The 22,276-nt window shown below is 36.7% G+C and overlaps 2 protein-coding genes across 2 annotated transcripts; both read left to right on the top strand.

Annotated features, from left to right (window-relative positions):
• The first annotated feature begins 332 nt into the window (after positions 1-332).
• On the top strand, positions 333-2,233 carry LOC132846082 (uncharacterized). Its single transcript, XM_060870599.1, has 3 exons — positions 333-849; positions 1,341-1,475; positions 1,692-2,233. The coding sequence occupies exons 1-3, from the start codon at positions 357-359 to the stop codon at positions 2,231-2,233; spliced, it is 1,170 nt and encodes a 389-aa protein (XP_060726582.1). The 5' UTR covers positions 333-356.
• Positions 2,234-5,760: 3,527 nt separating this feature from the next.
• On the top strand, positions 5,761-22,239 carry tmeff1b (transmembrane protein with EGF-like and two follistatin-like domains 1b). Its single transcript, XM_060869401.1, has 10 exons — positions 5,761-6,442; positions 15,357-15,457; positions 15,566-15,695; positions 18,344-18,370; positions 18,828-18,927; positions 20,467-20,615; positions 20,979-21,029; positions 21,120-21,234; positions 21,316-21,477; positions 21,604-22,239. Exons 1-10 carry the CDS (start codon positions 6,286-6,288, stop codon positions 21,686-21,688), a joined length of 1,077 nt encoding a protein of 358 aa, XP_060725384.1. The 5' UTR covers positions 5,761-6,285; the 3' UTR covers positions 21,689-22,239.
• The last annotated feature ends 37 nt before the right edge of the window (positions 22,240-22,276 follow it).

The raw sequence follows: 22,276 nt of genomic DNA, 5'->3' as shown, positions 1-22,276 counted from the left end.
ACAGTTCAGTATCTAAGTTCTTTCAGTGTATATTGTGCAATTCATAAACCATCCAAAAAAGGACATGAAAAATGTTTCTTATCACTTTAACATTACATCATTTTCTACCAATTATAATTGTCTATAACTGTATATTAATTACATACCTTAAGCCCCATACCTTAAGGCCCAAATCTGATTTTTTTGGGGTCAAGTGACCAGGTCGGACTTTTTCAGGAGTAGTGTGAACACTCAAATCTAGCCCAGATCTGATTTTTTCAAATCAGATTCAGACCACTTCCATATGTGGTCCTGAATCAGACCCAAATCTGATTTTTTCCAATGTGGCTGCAGTGTGAACACCCAAGGCGGATTTGATGCGACTTTTACGTCAATCTACATCAACATTCGTCACAATTACGCGCCGGCGAAAACGTGACACACGTGACACGATAACAAAAATGGATAACAGTGATGGAGTAAGTCAGTGGAGGGAGAGTGAGGTCTTAGACCTAATTAACATTTGGGGAGACACTTCAATTCAGGCCAAATTAGAAGGCTCATACCGAAACCGCAACGTTTTTGAAAATATAGCAAGCGAAATGGAAGAACGTGGACACAGGAGAACGTGGCTGCAGTGCCAAAGGAAGGTGAAAAGCCTTAAAGCTAAATTTAAAGAAGTAAATGACTCCAATAACCGAAGCGGTCGTGCTCGCATCACCTGCCCATTTTATAACGAGCTTAGCCGTGTTATGGCCGATAAACCCAGCTGTCAGCCGTTGGAGCTGCTGGATAGCCACGAAGCAGGCGAAGAGGAGCCTGAAACTCCGAGGAGTTCGGCGGACAGCCTGGATATTGATGGCGTGACAGGTAAGTTTTCAGTCTTAGCCTAAAGTTACCCATATAGAAAATCTTGAGTGGAAACACACTTTAATCTAAAAATAAAAGTTAGAAATGTCGCAAAGAAGTTTTACATCTGGAGAAGTTGGCGTGTTTATTTAGAGGAAAATTACGTTAACAGAATAAACGAGCCAGTCAGCTATAGCTGCTCCCGGTTTTCTTTGCACAATTCGGAAACCCGTCAGAGAAGCAGAGAATACCCTCTACTTGTCTGTCATTCAAAAATGTACACAGTCTATCTACGATCCGATCCAGTGCACTGGTGACCTGGCTCTGCAGAACCAAATCCCATATTATAACATATAACATATAAGGAGGATGTCTACCATGTCACCCTCATCATCTCAGGATAACGTGTGGGTGTTAAAAGTGTTATATAAAGTGGTTAGGTGAACCAGCTCATAATGTTTGCATTGAATACATCACATTATAGCATTACATGATATGTTTGCTTGCACCAGATGATACAAGCACAGAGTCACTCCCATCTGCATCTTCTGTGTCTTCTGCACCATCTACATCTGGAGAAAACTCATCAGCTGCAGGCATTACAGAGACCACTGAAAGAAGCACAGCAGCCACCAAGTCCTCTGGAAGTAAGAATCATCATGTTTTTATCAGGCTTTTGCTAAATCACTAGTAAAGCATTTGCTTAGGTAACTCATCCATTACTATTTTGTATTCTGTTATTACTGTACCGTACTGTATTACTGCTAAGTTTTTCCTAATAGTCATATCTACCCTACCCCCCAAACCTGTTTATTTTTGTAATAGTGATACAATGCCCAAACACTTTCTCCTCTTTCTTACAGTTACATCTGCCAAGAGCAGGAAAAGGAAGACAAAAATGGAAGCAACACTGGAAATCTTCACTGAAAAGATCAGCAGTGCCCTCAACAACACAGATGACACTGAACTTCAACTCAAATTGCAAGCAGCACAGCATGAACATGAGCTGAAAATGCTCTCAATGTTCACCCAGTTTCTTGCCAGGTCAAATTCCCCATGGCCTCCTTTCTACCAGGCACCTGTCCAGCCCTCGCAGTACAACCCAAGAAAACTGCCGCCTCAGCCTACCTTTTACAACTTTACTCAGCTCCCTACATTTGGCAAGGGTTCACCTCAGCCTCCACCATGTAACGAGACAACCAACCAGCCTCTATCTTTTCTGCACGATCTGGCTCAACCTCTACCTTTCAACCTTCCCCATGTTCATCCTCCAGATGTACCTCAGCCCTTAAGCCAGGTGTCAGCACAACCTCAAGGTCCAGCTCAGCAGCCCTTCAGCCAGGCCTCAGGACATCCACCATTCTACCGACCTCCAGATGATAATGATGATGATGATGATAAGTAAATCAGATCACGATATTGTTAATTGCTTTCAGTATTGTTGTTCAATCTATGCAAAGTGTATTCAACATTATAAAAGTTAATTACAGTTCAGATTATATTGGACAGTTTGATTTCAGGTTACAGTTTGAACGTTATACTGTTATTAAACAGACAGAGATTTGCACTACAGCAGAATAATTTTTATTTTGAACATTGATCATTTTCTGACTATAAATGAGCAGGTTTCCTTATTTTTTGGCCAAGAAAAGTCCATTTGTGGAACATTTGATTATATGGCCAACCTGGCCAAGTGAGAATTGCATTTCATTTTTTGTATTTTTTCAGAAGAAAACTGACCATTTCATCATATGTATGAAAAACATTTCTTTTTACTTTGCACTTTGAGAATGTTATGTTTAAACATTGTCAATTAAAGTATTCTTTTGTGAATCAGTGTTGGCTGTAAAAAAAACTCTGTCAGTGCCTCTCTGACTCTTGTTGGCTCAGCAGCATCTTGTGCCCCTCCTTCTGCTATCCTGTTGTCCTGAAGAATAGCTCGAGCTAGTCCCTCATAGGCCTCACCATGCTTCTCACACACATTGTGGAGAGTGCAGCATGCACTTATGATGGTAGGGACAGTGGGGATGTCCACATCCAGCCGTTTCCCCAGGCATCTCCACCGCCCCTTCAGTCGACCGAATGCGCATTCCACCGTCACCCTGGCTTTGCTGTGTCGTTCGTTAAAGTACCTTTGCTGCGCTGTCAGGTTCCCTGTGTCAGTGTACCCTTTAAGCAGCCAGCCCCGCATGGGGTACGCCGGGTCACCAAGCAGCATGATCGGTACTTGGACACCGTTGATCTCCACTGTGTCCTTTGGCGATGGAAAATAAGAGAGTTTATTAGATGTTATAATAAGTTTGAAAAGGGAGGAAATCCAAGGTACTATTTGTATTCAAAAATGTATAAAAAGCCTTTATTTCACATGGCTATGTTACGTTTAAAAACAAAGTGGGCAGCAACCCAGATAGCCCCCTTCAGGGTATGATGGTATATACATACCCTGAAGAAGGCTATCTGGGTTGCTGTTATGTAAAATAAAGGCTTTTTATACATTTTTGAATACGAAGAATGCCATGGATTTCCTCCCTTTTCGGACGTTTGTTTTCCCTATACCTAAGAGCACCTTCAATGTTTTTCAATTCCTGAGCACTTTGGATTTTTCCTTATCTCACGTTGTAATAAGTTTCTCTAAACATTTTAATGCCCTTTATACTAAGATGCTACTGTTTCCAAATAGGATTTGTGTGTGTGCACAATAGTGATAGAAGAACTTGCTGGTGGAAAAAGCTCTCCTCTCTCTGCCATTGCAAAGACACAGGAATTCCTAAGAAACCTGGCATCATGGACACTTCCAGGCCATCCCGCGTAGATGTTGGTGAAACTGTTATGGAGACATATGATGTGTTTTTTTTAATAATTTTGTCTGTCAAGAATTATTATTAATTAAAAAAGTAACACAAATCATTTATTACTGCACTGTGCAATATTTAAATATAGGCACATTTTTAAATGATTGATATAGGACTGTCAGAACAGAAATAAACATATTGTTACTGTAAACTCAGAGGGGCTATCATATTGTAATATCAGTATGCCTACCAACAACCCATACCACATAATTGTATCACAACGCAGCATTATGTAACTATTTGATAAACCTAAATCAGACTTTTCAATCAATGACGGCTAGTACTAGTAAAGTAGAGAAATCGTAGGAGACATTGTTACATAATTTTAGCAGGCTTACCAGAACTGATGATCTACAACTCCCTGCAGAAGGACCGAATGCCATCCTTTGCGATTAAAGTAGTCAACGTGGTTTTCTTCTGGGGCAATGATGGGGATATGAGTCCCGTCAATTGCCTCAGAGCACTGTGGAAAACCACACCTCTTTTGGAAGCCTTGTAGGACCTCCTGGAGGGCATCTCCTTCGGGCAGTTTTATGAACTCGGGCATGAGGACATGGCGCATGGCCATGCAAAATTCATGCACAATCGCAATGCCAAACAGGTTACCCACCGTGCGGTAACTGATCCCCGTTGCTAGCCAATACACCCCAACTCCTACACGTTTCCGCACGGAGATGGGTCACCTAAACTGAGTATCCTGCCGCAGGAATCTTGAGGAGAGGCGCTGACAGAGATAATCAAAAGTTGCCCTCGACATTCGAAAATTTTCAAAAAACTGCGTCTCTGTGAAGCCATTCACATCACATTCCCACCACTCCTGGCTTCGTCTCCACATCCACACAGACCTCTGTAGTGAATTTGCAGCCATAACCCCGCAAAAGCCCAAAACAGCTAATTTTGCTCTCTTTCTTCTCATTCTTCTCGTCCTCAGCACCTGCTCATTAATGTTACGGCTGCCATTACACAAACACTTGGAAAGAAAAGCGAAAATGCTTAGTTCCTCCATAACCCCGCCAACTTTTTTTTTTTTTTAATACCCCGCCAACTTTTTAGCCCAACGGCGTGCTGCCTGTGACGTCATTGTTATTGTTCGTTTGCTCATGCGGGTCAGTTCGAAACAGCAAACAATTCACACTGGTATCTGATATAGGCCACATTTTAAAAGGTAATGTGAACAGCCAAACAAAAAAATCAGATCTGAGCAAAATATCCGAATTGAGCATTAAGCCTTGCAGTGTGAACGCGGCTTTACATACACTGTATATGTCTTGGTTTCTCTTGTACATATAATGTACATAATGCATAAATCTGCACAACATACTGTATATAATTAGTTTTTTTTTTTTTTTACATATTGTCTATATAGCTGGTACATATTCCTATTTTGCACATACTACCGCCATAAATGTATTTATTGTCGTACATATACTGACATATTTATCTGCACTTGTTCATGTGCACATTTTTTCTACTATTTGCACTCCTGGTAGATGCTGAACAGCATTTCTTTGCTACAGTATGTACCTGTACTATGCAATGACAATAAATTTGCACTTATCTATTTATCTATCTATCTTGCCAATCTAGCTGTTTTATTGTTTACCAGAGCCAAATTTTTTAGCTAAATAAGCTAAATAAATGTTTTCTGTATCTTCATTTTCGTTCAGCACTGCCAATTAGCTGTTGCCGTTTTTCCATTAAATTGTCCCACGATAATTGCGGATTTTTGCGCACACAGTTGCGTGTCACGTCCAATCAGAGTTAAAGTACTAGTGCTCACGTAAATGTATAGAATTTTAATTTTCTGTCTGTGGTTATGTAGGTGCCCCTGTAGCCTTGGTGCCCCTGTAGCCTTGGTGCCCCTGTAGCCTTGGTGCCCCTGGAGCCTTGGTGCTCCTGGGCAGTCGATTTTTTTTTAACATATTTTGCTGCTTTAAATTTCATGCTGCAGTTTAATTGCTGGAGAAAAAAAAAACTTTACTTTCTTCTTTACTGTTGAGTGTTTTGGGGAATGGTTTCACCTACAGTCAGATTAAAAAGACTCCTTTTCAGTAACATCGTCCTCGACAGATTCCTGATGTGAATTGGGGGAGGTGGTCTTAGGTCACATGACTTCAAACCATCCTTGTGGACCCTTTGTTGTTGGCTTTTTGGCAGGGTTTTAGTAATCGACTAGAACGCTTTGTCTTTTGTCATATGGTTTTTTAGAGCGTCAGTAAACGCCACATCCAGCGGATTACAAACAAACATTTGGTAATCGGAGGCAGGAGAGGAATCACAGTGGAGATGCAGACAAAGACAAAACAGAAAGGAAGGAACGATTTGTTCGGCTTATAGACACGACAAGGACCAAAGGAAGTGTTCTGGACGACTTACAGCAAACTGAGTGGAAACTATATGTAAAATGCACGTTTTTTTCTGATCTGTGATTTATACGGTTTTGCTTCTGCATTTTCTGGAACTATCCGACACCCGAAAAACGGGTTTAACAAGAAACATCGAATTGTGGTAGCTGTGCACATTTGCGACAGATTTTTTCTCTGTATTTGTATCGTAATTTAAAAGATTCCTAAAACGAACAGAAGTGCACTCGGGAAACAGTGTCATGATGATATTAGACTATCAGCTGATGAGGATCGGAACACCACGATGCCGCCATCTCCACTGCGCTCTCTTCTGCCTCCTGACCATCGCTGCTGCGCTCGGAGTTCAGTCTCCTCAAGGCAGCGACTGTGCGCCTGACAAAGGGAAACAATGTCCAGGTACGACTGGTGTTTTCACTGCAATATTACACCATTTAACTTAATCGACTTTATGTTTTACTGGCTGTATGGGGTTTGTCGAGGCACAATTTAAAAGACATCCTGAGCCCCACCCTTCATGCTGCTATAATGACCTAAAGGTTTCTACATCCCGATTTATAACCGTACAAATAAACTGGGAACCGTTTCCGTTTAAAATACCGACTAAATACCAGCATGAGTTAAATTACACGGATGAATTAATGGGCAAGGAAATATTCCATGGCTCCTCGTGGTTCCTGGGCCACATCACAGCAAAGAAATGATTGGTCGGCTCTGCAATTAGATAAAAAAAAAACCTCACCATATTGTGCTGTGGAGCTGATTATTTAGGAGTGGATTTGTGTTCTTCAGGGCTGGTTCATGATGCCATGATCCTGGAGAATCAGAACAGTAAAACCAAGAGTATTCCAAGATCAGTAAACAAATGGGCCTTGTGAATGATATTATGATGTTAATTTTAGTCACATTCTAGTATAGATAAAGCTTTTGTTTATGCCTTTCACGTTTACAAAGGATAGAAATAAATCAGTGATAATATTAGATATTTTGAACGATTTTAAAAGGAAATATTTTCGACTGGCTGTAATTTTGGAAGAGTTATGCATTACATTCAGCATCTTGGTGCTTAGCCAGCAGAATAACCACCACAAAACTATATTACACAAAAAAGAAGTAATACACTGGTGGATAATAATAATAATAATAATAATAATAATAATAATAATAATAATAGAGACCCTCCAGCAAATTCACATACAAATACATGAAAGAACACTTTAAAACAATGTTCCAGTGCTACTGAGAGTTACCTTATTAAGATATAATAGAATAGTAATTCACAATCATTTCAATTCAGATCCATTGGATTTGATTTGGCAGGAGTTTTGTATGTATAGCTCATATGTCAGCTTTGATATGTTACATGACATCACATTTTAGGCATTATCGACTTTAGGCATGAAAGACGTCCAGCTACACAATAACAGGCCAGGGCCAAGTGAGGAAGTGAGAACAAGGTAATTCAGTAATATTAGAGTTTAGCTTTTTATTTTTTCCATAAAAATCTTCTCTAGCTTTAGCTAGCAAACTGGCTAAAGTTTCTAAGCTAATAGACTAACTCGATTTAATTGCTGTGTATTGGTGTATATTTGCATTTGAATAATCACTAGATTGGGTAAGATGACATGACAACATGATAAAGCGTTCAAATTTTCAAAAGTAAAATGATTACACCAGTGGTGTCATTGTTATAAAAGTCTGAGAGACACCAAAAGGCTATAATTAGCATTTACCAATGACACCTACAAAAGTATTGAAGTATAACATCTACAAAAAGGTTTGCATAATAATTGACTAGAATATCTTGTATTCACCAATGTAAACAGCCAGGAATTACAGGGTATCACTTCATGAACATTGTGTGGTGATCATAAGATGCAGAAAATATATTAAGACACAGATAAGATTGCACTACACTTCTTCCCCCAGCCAGCTACTTTAAATAGTAAGTGTTGTGGCATTTCATCGGTTGAGGGCAAGATCAGCATTTATTCATGGATTTTGGTGGGCCAGGATACCATTAATATCATGACCTTAAACAAAATGAAGAGGCTCAGCGATCAAATTTCCCCATGATTGTGAAATATTTAGACCAACAGCCACATCAAAGGAATCTCACCTTATATATGTCAAAGAACAGAGTTGTGAAAGAAGACTTTATAAAGATTAACTTTTGTTAAATGGCTAAAATATGTACCTTTATAAACAAGCCAACACTGAACTCTCTCTCTCTCTCTCTCTCTCTCTCTATATATATATATATATAATGTATGTGTGTGTGTGTGTGTGTGTGTATATATATATATATATATATATATATATATATATATATATATATATATATATATATATATGGGGGCACGGTGGCTTAGTGGTTAGCACATTCGCCTCACACCTCCAGGGTTGGGGGTTCAATTCCCGCCTCCGCCTTGTGTGTGTGGAGTTTGCATGTTCTCCCCATGCCTCGGGGGTTTCCTCCGGGTACTCCGGTTTCCTCCCCCGGTCCAAAGACATGCATGGTAGGTTGATTGGCATCTCTGGAAAATTGTCCGTAGTGTGTGAATGAGAGTGTGTGTGTGTGCCCTGCGATGGGTTGGCACTCTGTCCAGGGTGTATCCTGCCTTGATGCCTGATGACGCCTGAGATAGGCACAGGCTCCCCGTGACCCGAGGTAGTTCGGATAAGCGGTAGAAGATGAATGAATATGAATGTGTATGTGTGTTAACTTCAACACAGTATTTGTAGAAAAATGCTAATTATTAAAATGAGTTTATAGGCGTGCTTTTATAATTTTCCTTGAATGTATAATGATTTGACCCTTTCTCAGCAATCAGATTAATTTGTATGGTGGAGAAGGGAGCAGCACAACGGGTTAGTTTAAAAGAGTACTTTTCTTACAGAGAAATCTATATTTGATACTAACCCTACACAGTATTTATGTAGAGAAGAAATTAAAGTATTTCCAACCTGAATATGCATCTGGTTAGGACTGCCCAAACTAAATAAATAAATTATCACACGCTTATTCCCTATCATTCATGTCCTTCCTTAAACAGGATAAACCAATAGTAAGGGCTACAGATAAAGATGTAGACAGCTAAATGTTTGAGACTACAACTAGATTAGCAGCCAGTTACAGAATGTATTGAGAGAATGTCTTGATGGACCTAATACGGTGTTCTATCACCATTTGCATTCAACACAGCTTCCAACATTCTTAGAATAGATTCATACAACTTCTGAGTATATTCTAGAGGAGGTTTGTTCCCTTCATCTAGCAGAATATGCTCTAGTTTCAGAAAGGTTGGATCAGGGAACCTGCTTCTCACTCTTCTCCAAACTTTTGCACATTGGTTTGATAATATTTGAGTCCTGTGATTGAGCTGGCCAGCGCAGAGGTTGAAGTTCATAGAGCAAGTAGATGGATAGAGCAAGACTAGCAAGTAAAATCCGGTTAATAAAACAGCTTGGGATGCCATGTTTGAGAGTTTTCAGCACAATACAGAGGCATAAAATTCACAAAATGAGTAATTATCATGATTAACTGTATATCTGGATGCCAATTCACTGGTTCTTCCCTTCCATTGGTTTCCATTGGTTTTTCTCTTCCTTATAATTTCTTTTTTGATTGATTTTTAGCTTCCTTGATGGGAAATATCTGCTCAGACACCACTTTGCCTTTTTTTTTAGATGAAAACAAAGTTGAAAACAGTTAATGATTAATGAATAAAATACTTTCATTTTATATCTATTTTTAAATACTTAATATTTACAAAAGTCTAGGAAAGCCTGATTTTCTTAGCACTTGTGTGCATTTGTTGATCACTCTTAACGTGTGTTTCTAATCACAACACTACAAAAATTTCACAATGCACACACAGCTGGGAGCACAATATGAATGGTATGGTAAAGACTTGGGAGTTATTTGATTCACAAATAAAATTTTTAACCATGTATAATATTAATAAGACTAGGTGAGTGCTAAATCATTTGTCAACTGAGGTATTTGTTAACAGCTTAAGGCTATTCACTTGTCATCTTGCAATGATTAGATTTATTTGTGTTTGATTAATGTTTACTAATATTTCTACAATTTCTTTATTAATATTTTTTAAATGAATGGCAATGACATAAAATTATTTCTGTCAACAGTATTATTAGTCACTGACCTAGTGAATTAACATGATGGTTTTATGTTGTCTGTTTTTCCCCCCCAAAGACAGCGATTACAAATTGTTTAAGTCACTCTGATAATGCCGTCTGGTAAATTATGTAAAAATATTAAACATAAGCAATTTAAACTTGATAGTATATTTCATAAAAATCCATGCAAACTATGTTTTGAAGTGTATAAGTTGTAGTTAGTAGTTAGTACATTAGTTAGTCTTCTTTTGTTCAAATATACACACTCAGGAATATTTGTACTTTATAAATATAAATATTCATGAGTAAAGTACCAAGAATTAATATTATATTTGGTGTGACTAACTTAAATATAATCCTGTTTGATTGCTTAATTTGTATACTTACATTAATAGTACATTAATAAAGCAGTACAACAGTTGCCTTTCTAAAATAATCAAAATCTACAGAAAAACTAATAATGAATAATACTTGATTGTAAAATGAGTATAATATATAAATGACCATCTCTTGTATTAAGTGTGTAAAATCTACCGTAAGAAATTCTATTGTTTCTGTCCCAGATGTACTGCCTTACTTGAGTTCTTTGGTCCATTGTGAGTCTTTAGAAGAGTCATCCTTGTGCAGGCAGTAAACATAATGACCACCTGCAATACATTGCGAATGGACTTGCATTTAATACAGCTAAGACAAAAAAAATGTCTATCTACTGTGTATAATGCGAGTCAGAGCTGGGTGTAAAGATTATTTAGGGCTTAAGTAGTTTTATACTTCTGTGAGCAAAATGCAGAAGTGCAGGTTACTTCTTTTAGCATCTCCACTAGGGGGCAATGTTGCATGTCCCAAACCATAATGTACAGGAAATGTCCGTTAAAAATCTCAAAAGCAAAGAAATAAATGGGAATATAAAAAGGCTGTACTTTTGTTTTGAACGTCCCAGGCACAAGTTTATTGTGTAATCAACTGTAAATGAAGTTAATTCTCACAAAGTATTGTGTTGCCAGATTTAGTGACACAACATCAACCCCCACCCACACACATACACATACAGACATACACACACACCAAACCACACACACATACACAAATATACATACACACACCAAAACCCACGAGCACACACACACACACACACAACTTAACTACTAGGCAATCGCATCCCCTAACACAATTTTTATCCACTGCTCTGTGTTATAAATGTAATTTCCATATGGCTCAAATCATTTTAATCATTTCATTATAAAAATCGCTGAATTTGCATTTTTAATTAGCAAGAGATGCGATGTGAGACAACGATGAGTTTATTCTAACTTCGGATAGTGCAATCCCTCCAAACTTTAATAGGAATATGGCTGTTGCTATCTCTCTGTATTTCACCAATATAATGTTTATGGACACTTTCCATAGTCTATGTGATGTATTACACTTATGTGTATATCATATTTAGTCTTGCTTATCTTGTTAATCTGCACTAAAAAAGCACAAGGTGAGTTCCTATGTCACCGAAGGGGCCCAGAGGTTCCACTCAAACAGGAGGTAATAAATAACCATGAATGAGTGTGCAAGCAGCCAAGTGAATGGTAAATTTATGCTACTCTATTGAATTTATATATTTGTGCATATGACTCTGAAAGAGTAATTGCCTCACCAGCCACAAACCTCACTTCACGAAAGTGTTATAGAACCATTTGGAGATTATCACACTTCTTGCGTCGGTCAGCTTTATTGTTGCTCAGCAAACATTTGAAGACTTCAGCAGGAAGGAATTAACGTTAAGTCTATATTGAGTTCAGAAATTACGCTGACCTGTTAGTTTCTCAGGAGCTCTTGGTGGCACAATTCCACTACAAACTACAAACGGTTGTAGAAATTACATTATTTACATTTACATTAATCACTGTCCAGTTTCACGCAATTTTGGATGAGGGTCACTTCTAAGTCTGGTTCCTTTCAAGGTTTCTTCCTCTTATCATCTCAGGGTTTTTCCTTGCCACTGTCACCTCTGGTTTTTCATTAGAGATAAATGTTAGAGATTTATAGTAGCAACTTAATAATACTTCATTTTAAACTAAAATTTTTATTCTGTTTCTATACTTCTGTAAAGCTGCTTTGAGACAATGTTAATTTTTAAAAGCACTATACAAATAAATTGAATTGAATTGCTGTATACAGAGCAGTATCAATAGACTATACAACATAGGGTATATACATACATATATGCAAGCATAGTTATGTCGAGAACGTGCAGTAGGAAACTGTATTAATGGCCTGACCTACAGTATACCAGGAGATAACATAAGAGACAAGGATCAACAGTGTTAGACACAGTGAAGGAGCTCAGTGTTCCCTTGACTGACACAAGTAAGAAACAGATGGTTATAAAGTATGTAATGTGCATATGTAATCTCTAACTAATTTGGTTCCTTTACCAAGGAGTCAGATATGATTATGTTTGTATTCTGTGTCTCATGCTATACAAGACCTGTCAGTATTTAACTGCCTTTCAGTACTTGCTGAGTAGCTTGTAAGTATTACTGTGGTCCATTGTTAAGAACATCTGTTCGGTACAATCCACTTTGGCTCAATACTGGTAATGCATTTTAGCAATAGATAAATAAGAGCAAAAGTAAAGAGTGGAAATCTAAGGATGAAGTTTGTTTTTTAAGTTCCAGCGAGTAGGTTTAAAACCCAGATGCATCCAGTACAAAGAAAAGCTTTAGAAAGGCATCTGAGGTTTAGAGTGTGTGTGAGTCTGGGAAAAATGGCACAGGCTTTAGCCATATTTCTCAGATCAGTTCATTTGCTCTCCCTCCAACACAATACTAATGTCTTTCTGCTTACCCCTCTTGAAGACAAGGATCAGTTAAAGGATGAAGCAACAAATGACACTCTGGTGTGGTCAATGCTTTTAATAAGTTCTATATAATCATTTATTTAATAAATCAGTTTTGAGATGAAAATCAGTAGAACAGAGGAGAATAAGGCTCACTTATTTATACTTTAACTACAGATAACTCTTTCTGAAAATACCTGCTTTCGTCTCGCCTTTATTCCTCCATGACATTTTCTGGAGGAAAATGATGGGTTTTAGGGCATCACAGCATATGAGGGCTACTTTGTGTACACAGCACTGATAGTATCTTTGTATTGATTAGTTAAAGAGTCAGAGTCTGTACACTGAGGACTGAAAACATCAGTAATATTAAATGCCTTTAACAGCAATATTCAGCTTGTCCACTGTACTGTATGTGTAATTTCTGAGAGAAGGAGTAACTTCCTGATTTTTTTTTGCTCAGTAAAAAATCTTAAAACTCATCTGACATCCAAAATGAAAATCTGCATAATTAATAAAATATAGAAATTTTTACTTTATATGTTATTCCAGTAAGACCAGAAGTGGTTAACTGGTTTGGTTTGTAATATCGTTATTACTTGCTGAACCGCTATTCGTAACAGTTTCAATGGAACATTGGAGACCTTACTCACACACAGAGACATCTCAGGACTGGCATGTAAATAGTAAGGCATTATTATGTGATTATGAATAGTTACATTAGTTTATTCAATTAGTCATATTTCTCACTTGCAAAATTTAGATTCAGAATGTATGGTCAAAAGTCCAATAACTGGCCTAAAAGCCTCTATTAACTGTGTATAGCTCTATAATGCTTCAGGAAGTGGTGACTAACTCATCTTTTAAAGTCATAAGAATTCGCCAAGCAGGTTCATGTAAAGGTATCTTGAACCTAATAAAGAATGACAGAATTATATATTTTATCAAAATTGGGTGAATAGTGTAAGAATTGTACTTTCAAAATACTGTGGTAGACAAATAATAATGACTTTGACAACGTCCAAATATTTATGGACCTTTCTGTATATGTTATGATGCTGAAAAAAATGTTTGGTATTGTTCTGTAACTGTGTTGTGCTGTAACTTTTCCACATCATTGTAAACATGCACAGTTCTGTTTGTAGAATATTGAAGTTTAGTTAACTAACCAACTAGACTCAAGAAATCCACAGCCTTGAGATTTAAGACTGATTGGCTTTTTTAAGCCCTGTTTTCTACAAGGAAGTCCAGGGGTATGATTGGTTTAGTAAACAACTTGTTGAACAAATTATTAAATATTAGTCACTTAAACAGATGCATACTGTGGTCAGATGTCAAGAAAATACTCCAGCAGGTAGCCAATAGACCTGTCATACTAATTTTTTGAAGGGGAGTGAAAGAATGTTGTATCACATTTACCTGAAATTAATTGTAAAAATAAAAATAACATTCCATTTCTTGCAAAATAGAACTTTTTAATTGAATTGCTAACGTGCACACAGAAAGAGATGCATGTGACCATATCTGCACTTACTTACCATGTGTAGTACAAAGTATGCCAACCATTGAGCTGCAAATATTAAGCCTAGCTTTTTTGAATAATCAAACTTTGAAAAGTCTACAGTGACATTGAGATGCTCTGATATCTTTGAGACAAGATAACCAATACTTTCTGTAGTGTGGACAGATGAAACCACAAATTCTTTTAAAGTTCAAATTATTTGCAAAGCAGATTCATTTAATGGTCTTTTACATGGGTTTTTACATTCCTTCAAATAATGGTTACTAACATTTTCATCTTCATTTTATTGTTAAGGAAAATGTTTTACACATGTTTTACACATGTTAAACCCACAGAACACCTTTGGGAAAAACTGGAATATTAACTCCCATGCCTCCTTGTCTGACATCATTGCCTGGCATTACTAATGTTTTTGGGATTGAAAGGGCAAATCCCCAGTGACTTTCCAACAGAGAAAAGACTTTTCAAAACAGTGTAGGTTATTATAATCATAAAGTAGGGAATAAATCTGGAATTATTATTATGTTCAGAAAGCACAGGTCAGGTGCCCCAAGCTTTATGACCATATACTGTATTGTAACTGTACTGATGAAAAGCGGTTATGGTGTTGCAATCCATGTGAGCATTCATGAAGGCGTTTAAAGGCATATAAGATATTCTTAAATTATATTATAAATATATTTGAAAAGATAGAAAACCAATTTTTGCACTCCAGGACCTGAGCTTGGTACCATAATGAAGAATACATGATCACAGATCACATTTGGTTACTGATACTGATGTATGTGTTTGCATGCTTGGCTGTTTTACACCAGATTTGTCTGAGAAGAAGAGTGATTTACGAGTGTGTGACAAATCGTCATGTCGCTATGATGGAATCTGCAGTGTTGACCATAAATGTGTATGTCGCTTTCAGGTAACATTTTACATTTTATATCACATTTACACTTATTGTACTTTATTTAATAGTTAAGAAATAAATTCAAACAAGAAAGTACTTTAAATGTGTAAATTTTTCTGACAGTGTCATGAAAAATACATCCCTGTGTGTGGATCTAACGGGGACACCTATCAGAATGACTGCTACTTAAGGCAAGCAGCCTGCACTCAGCAACGTCTTGTTTCTTTGGTTTCTCCTGGACCCTGTGATCCAGGTGAGTCCTAATACAAATACTGCAGTTCCATAACATTAGTTGCATTGACTCCCATGTATACACTAATCGACTTTTACAGATGTTAAAGCTTATCACATGTTCTATAGTCAGGTTTTATGAATTGCAGCATTATGTTGCAACTCATCAGCTTATACTACTAATGAGGCGAGCAGTCCAGCTAGCAGGTAGAGAAAATTCAAAGAATGTTTGTCTAAACTGATAATTCAGCTTTAATTTATACTATTGATTTGGGGTCTCATCCTAGGTTTTGTTTAAATCATCTATAGGCATTACTATACAAATTGTCAACCAGTTAACCTGTTAAGACGACTTCATTTGCAACTTGGAAGGCCTACTGAAAGCAAGAAGTGTGGCAGTATCTCAGCAAATGGCCAACGGCTTCTGATCTTCCTCTTTCAATAATAGATTGGGCAAAATGTGCTTGACCCCCTTGATTGCCACTTGCACCAGCTTCTACTTTCTATTATTATTGTTGTTGTTGTTGTACATGGGAGTCTGTGAGTCTACAGACCGTAAATCTGACTGAGGCAAACACATTTCAAAGCCGCTTCCATGGTCTTAAGGTGGGTGATTTAGACAAAAGCAGTCCTTCAAAAAAAAGCATGTATCTTCAGATTGTTCATGGGTCATAGGTCAGCGAGTGGCCCAAATCAATGAGACTACAAAAAAGAAAAGTAGACAGTAAGTGCCGAGTATTTAATAAAGAGTGGACAACAAAATATTGTTTCACTGAAGTCCGATCAATGGCTGTATGTCTGATATGCAAAGAAACTGCAGCGGTTTTCAAAGAATACAACATAAGCCGTCATTTTGCCACAAAGCACGTTAACTACACTCTACACACGGCTCAGACATTGACGGCCAATTGGCAGACGCAGCAAAGTTCACAGACAAACTGTGAAGGCAAATTTTCTCGGAAGGCAAATTTTTTGAAAGAATGCATGGTAGAGACAACAGGTCTCGTGTCCAGAGACAAAGGTAAGTTTGAAAAAAATCAGTTTATCACGCAGAACTGTGACTCACTGTTTGGACCTGATTGACAAAGATATAGCCAGCAAATTAAAGACAAAGGTGGAGTTCTTTAAGTTTTATTCACTAGCACTATGTACGTGAACAGACCTTCAGCGTCATGAACATCAACAAAGCCCGTCACAGATCCAAGTTAACTAACCAACACCTCGGATCTATCCTGAGAATTCCACAACAAAACTAACTCCACACTTTGATGCACTTGCAAAAAAAGGAGCTCAACAACATGTTCTCACAGAAACAGAATGGGAGTTTATCTACTGTGTTAATAAATTAAAAAACAGTTTGTACAATGAACCCTGCACATGTTTGGTGCCTGTTAAAGGCCAAATCTGTTCATGTAATGGTTTTTACATTTCATTTATTAGAGTTCACACAAACACACAATACACACGATACTTCTATTCTGGCCCGGCCCCTCTGTCAAATTTTAGAAACCATTGTGGCCCACGAGTCAAAAAGTTTACCCACCCCTGACCTAGGGTGTATCAAACCTTTGACCAAAAAAGTATCATCAGGTGTCTGGTCAAGGTCTGTGGAGTGGGATAGTGATCCAATCATGAATGATAATTCTGGAAGACTATTGATATATGTTTAACATGGTAACATGGCAAAGCACCTTATGTCTATGTCACATTTTATACAGAATGTGGAAATGTAACTATCCAGCCACATGACTGAAAAAGAAAGTACACTCTCTTTAATTCAATGATTTTACATATGAGGTCTCAGTTTTTCATGTTCATGGTATACGATATGAATACAGTATTAAATTACATAACAAAAAACAGGTTGGAAATATTAACAACTGTTAACATTGTTCTGTTAATAACCTGTTTATTAACCTTTACAAAATAACAAAAAGAACTTTGAGCATTCAAATATAAATTAAACAATACACAATAAAATGTAAAGTGATCAAATTTTTCAAACACAATAAGAATCGATAATGAACATTTTTAACCAGTTAAAAGTTCATGTAACTGTGACAGACAACAAGCGAAAAAGCAGCAGTGCAAAAGAATTGAAACTTAAATAAAAAGTATAATTTAAAAAACACTAACACTGGCGTGAAGAAAACATGAACTATGTCACAGGATGTGTCTCAACTTCATTCTGCTTTACAGTTCCCAGTTCAATCCATCAATATAGCTCCTAGTTTCTAGTTCCACAATACATACCTATATATATATATATATATATATATATATATATATATATATATATATATATATATATATATATATATATATATATAATAGAATTTAACTTTTTAATTTTAATAACCTTTTTCACCAGAAGATGACAGCTATAATTTGCTGTGATTTGTATTTCAATATCTTTTTGAATTTGTTAATATAAATAAATTAATTTGTTCATAAGTCTGCCATCAGTATCGTATGTATTTCCTGTAAAAGTTGCAACCTTCTTTTCTTAACGGAATTCTTACAGTCTATCGGAAGTATGTAATATAAACTATGTATGATGTTTCATTTATTTATTTATTTTTGCTAAAAAGTGTTCATTTCCTTTTTGTATGGAGACTTTTGAGAGTACAGAAAAGTGATAACCATAATTTGTTTTCTTTTGTTTTGCAGATAGCAGCTCAGGGTCTGGGGACGGAGGTAAGGAAAATTAAAATAACTTTTATGACAACATCCAGTCGCATTGCTCATTGTGGTAATAGTATTTGGTGGTGTGGACTGAAATTTATATTATGGTACAATTTAAAATGTTGTATTGGCAAATACTTGTGCAATGACTAATTTTCTTCTTTTATCAGCTTTAAACTTTCTTGTGTTTCTCCCATTATTGCTAACAAGAGATATGCATGCAAATAATAATTATTAATTATTAATTACTTATTATAACACTGTCTGTTCTAATACTTTTGTTCTTATCACCATTGCCATGCCAAGTTATTTAGAGAAAGCAGATAAATCTCCTGTGAAATGGATTTAAATGATCAAGGTCATACCACCAAACACTACAACAGCTAATATTGGTTTAGATGTGATGAACAGATTATTGATTACATCATAAACATAATGTATTTAATTTGTGTCTTCTAATTTCTTGTAGATGATGAAGGATCAGGTACAGATACAAACAAGAAACTCACTAAATGTAGCAACTGCAAATATGGTGCTGAATGTGACGAGGATTCAGAAGATGAAGACTCGTAAGTATCTGATTTAATCATAAGTGATTTAGAATCCAGTTGTTTTTAATATTTGTTGTTTCGTTTTATTATTAACCTTGATATACTTCATAACTAATCAAATTTGGGTACATTAATATGTTAGTTGGTAGGGTCAACATTTTTACACAGAAGAATTTAGAGACTTATTGGTAAAAAAAACAAAAAAATGATCACAGTTGCTTAGAGCTTTGTTTGAAATTAGTGACTAACGGCTGACAAGGTTTTATGAATAAAATACGGAACAATTTATAAAAACTAGACAGATTACCACATCAACAAAGTTTGCTTATAAAGATGCAGGATAGGATCGGTTTCGAGATGTGATGGATTGTGTGCCGATGCCTCTCTGACCTGAACCCATTAGACTGTGTAGCCACAGATTGTCATTAGCCTGAACTCTGAAGACAAAGTGCTCATCAGTATTGTTGATGCCACTTGAATAAAACATGAAAAAATGTCACACAGGGCACTAGCCAGGTCTTCTGCCTTGATAGTATCTGGCCTTTAGCCTTGATAGTATCTGGCAGAAGCTTCAGTGAAAAACAAATACAAGAGTGCTTTCCTGATTCAGTTGTAACATATACAATAGCCACCATGGCAGTTGCAGAAGCAAAAGCTCAGGTATTGGGGAGTTTGGAGAGGCCATGAAAGGGACATTCTGGTGAACAGAAGTACACAGTTGGCCATTTGTGCTAGAATTTGGCCATGGCCAAAGTTTTGAGAATGGCACAAATATTAATTTCCACAAAGTCTGCTGTCTCAGTATGTTTTATGGCAATTCGCCCTGACATACGGCAGTATAAAACAGCGTTATTCTTGAAACCTTTGGACATGGCTGTACATGCTGAGACAGTGTTCAGTTTCGAACAGATTCAACATTCAAACTGATGAAGAGGCCCCACCTCAAAACATGGGCCCTTCAGAATACCCCAACACAACAGCATTTCTCTGACTCTGAGCAGGCGCAAACCAAGTATATAGAGGCAGGGCAGGTGGAGCACGTATTCAATAACAGTATTACTATAACATATAACACATCCTGAGTCTGAGCTGTTGTGGAATACGCCCTGTCTGGTTCCTATCTGGTTCCTGTACAGTGAAATTCCAAGTTAGCTCTGCCATGTTTGGACACTGTTCTGGTTGCTCAGCTTCATTTTCTTAAAACTTAAATTTGGTTTCTTTATATGCACAATCTAGGTGTGGCGGTCAATGTTGTATTATGTATTACCATGCAACGTATTCTCTGTGAAGTAATGTCAGTTCCACTGCTCTACCAAGCTTTCTTTATTGTTCTATGTGCCATTGCTGTTGTGTGTGTTTGATCCATTGGTCTCTCAATTGCTTTTTTGCACCATTTGGATTGTACTTTTATAAGTTATAGTTAGTATATAATATATATATTTGTACAAGGTATTTGATCAAATATAAACAGATGGATGATCTCCAAAACTGTTAGAGTCTCAAACAAGATTTTATTCCACATTATTATTGACAAATACTTTTTTTATTGTTTGCCAGGTGTTCATGTAAAATTGACTGTAGTGGGCATAATGAGAATCCAGTGTGTGGTACAGATGGCAACTCCTACAACAACCCCTGCCTTGTACGAGAAGCTTCATGTCTGAAACAAGAGCAGATTGACGTTAAACATTTAGGGAGATGCCCAGGTAGGATCATAATTTTCTACATTTTTTTAGTCGCCTGTGTCTACTCCAAATACATCATAATGATGGTAAAACTTAAACAAGTGAAAGAAATGTGCAGTACTGTTTTGTATGTTACTGTTGCACAGTTTTATGTGTTGTGTACTGAGGATACAACACTAAACGTTTGGTTTGTTTTACTTTCATTTAATCTGATGTTTTGTATGGACATTCATCCCCTGTACTAACATTTCTAATACTACATCATTCCCTTCTGATGCATAATATTCTTATACTTTAATGTAATCTATGTATAATACATTTTTATATATCTAATAATGAAAAATGCTTTCATTAGTTATTTAAATATGTTTTTTCTTGTTTTAGACAAGGGGAAAAAAAGTGATGATGGATTGTCCTACAAGCCTGAGCTTTTTGGTAAACATGATCATTTTTATATATAATTATGATTGGTATAATCTAGTAAATTAGTCATTAACTTAAATGAACACTTATTTTCAATGTTAGACACAGCAGACACAGGAGAAGGGAAAGGATATGGCTGGATGCCGATTCCCTGCACAGATGACAACTTTTGTGTTCATGGCCACTGTGAATTCAAATATGGACAATCCTCGTGCCGGTATGTGCTCAGGGTTTGGATTTAGTGGCTTCAAACATATGGTGCTCATGTCTAAAGTATATGATCTTTCTTTCATTTCAGGTGTGATTCTGGATACACAGGGCCACAGTGTGAGGAAGTTGCTGACTTTAACATACTGTATGTGGTGCCCAGTGGTCAGAAACTGCACTATGTGCTCATAGCTGCTATTATTGGAGCTGTGCAGATAGCCATTATTGTGGCCGTTGTCATGTGTATCACCAGGTTCGTGACCCCTGAAATATGCTAAAGTTATTGCTGAAGATATTTAGCTATTATCTGTTAAATATGGCATACTTTTGCCTTAATAAACAAACCTGTGTTAAACAAAAGCAATGTTTCTCATTACAGAAAATGCCCTAAGAATAACCGAGGACGTCGGCAAAAGCAAAACCAGGGTCATTTCACTTCAGACCCCTCATCCAGGATGATATAGCTTGTTTTATTTTTGCTTTTATACCTTTTGTACAATGTGGATTGCAATTAAGAATATGTTTGTTATTTTCTGTGTTTAACTGTGGACAATAGGTTTATTTTTCGTTTATTTATGGTGCCTTGTTCATTTTCTTCTGGACATTTAAGGAGCTTGTTGACAGTAAACACTGCCAACAGAATGATGAAAGCCAGCTTTTCATTGTCTACCTTTTTTTTCTGTTACTTATTTTTTGTAAATGTCTGTGAAATGTTCTTGGTACAGTTGCTGTACACTTTGTTACTGAATGTGTTTACTTTAGAGAGTGCAGCTGAACACCAAATGGAGTTGGTTATGTATGACAAAAACAACAGCAATTTTTTTAAATGAATTGCAGACAATGGAATGCAGAGTGGTTGGATAGTTAATGTTGAAATGTGTGTAGATTTTAATTTGTAATATTATTGGTGGTGTCCTTGATAAAGTTATCATTAATTTAATTCTAGACACTGCATATCGCATGAAACTGTGTCCAGTGATGTAGATTCAACATAATTAAATGAATTGTCTTCTGATTTGTCTGCTGTATCAACATATTTATTAATGATATTG

This window comes from Tachysurus vachellii, chromosome 5 (assembly GCF_030014155.1).
Source record: "Tachysurus vachellii isolate PV-2020 chromosome 5, HZAU_Pvac_v1, whole genome shotgun sequence".
NCBI classification, from domain to species: domain Eukaryota; kingdom Metazoa; phylum Chordata; class Actinopteri; order Siluriformes; family Bagridae; genus Tachysurus; species Tachysurus vachellii.
This window is presented reverse-complemented; position numbering and strand designations above follow the sequence as displayed.

What these genes read in the sequence shown, in the direction of transcription:
- LOC132846082 (XM_060870599.1), top strand. Translation starts at nt 357, where the DNA reads ATGCGACTTTTACGTCAATCTACATCAACATTCGTCACAATTACGCGC. An exon ending in GGATATTGATGGCGTGACAG is followed by an intron (nt 850 to 1,340) that starts GTAAGTTTTCAG and finishes TGCTTGCACCAG; the next exon opens with ATGATACAAGCACAGAGTCA. An exon ending in AGCCACCAAGTCCTCTGGAA is followed by an intron (nt 1,476 to 1,691) that starts GTAAGAATCATC and finishes TCTTTCTTACAG; the next exon opens with TTACATCTGCCAAGAGCAGG.
- tmeff1b (XM_060869401.1), top strand. Translation starts at nt 6,286, where the DNA reads ATGATGATATTAGACTATCAGCTGATGAGGATCGGAACACCACGATGC. An exon ending in CAAAGGGAAACAATGTCCAG is followed by an intron (nt 6,443 to 15,356) that starts GTACGACTGGTG and finishes GTTTTACACCAG; the next exon opens with ATTTGTCTGAGAAGAAGAGT. An exon ending in TCCTGGACCCTGTGATCCAG is followed by an intron (nt 15,696 to 18,343) that starts GTGAGTCCTAAT and finishes TTTGTTTTGCAG; the next exon opens with ATAGCAGCTCAGGGTCTGGG.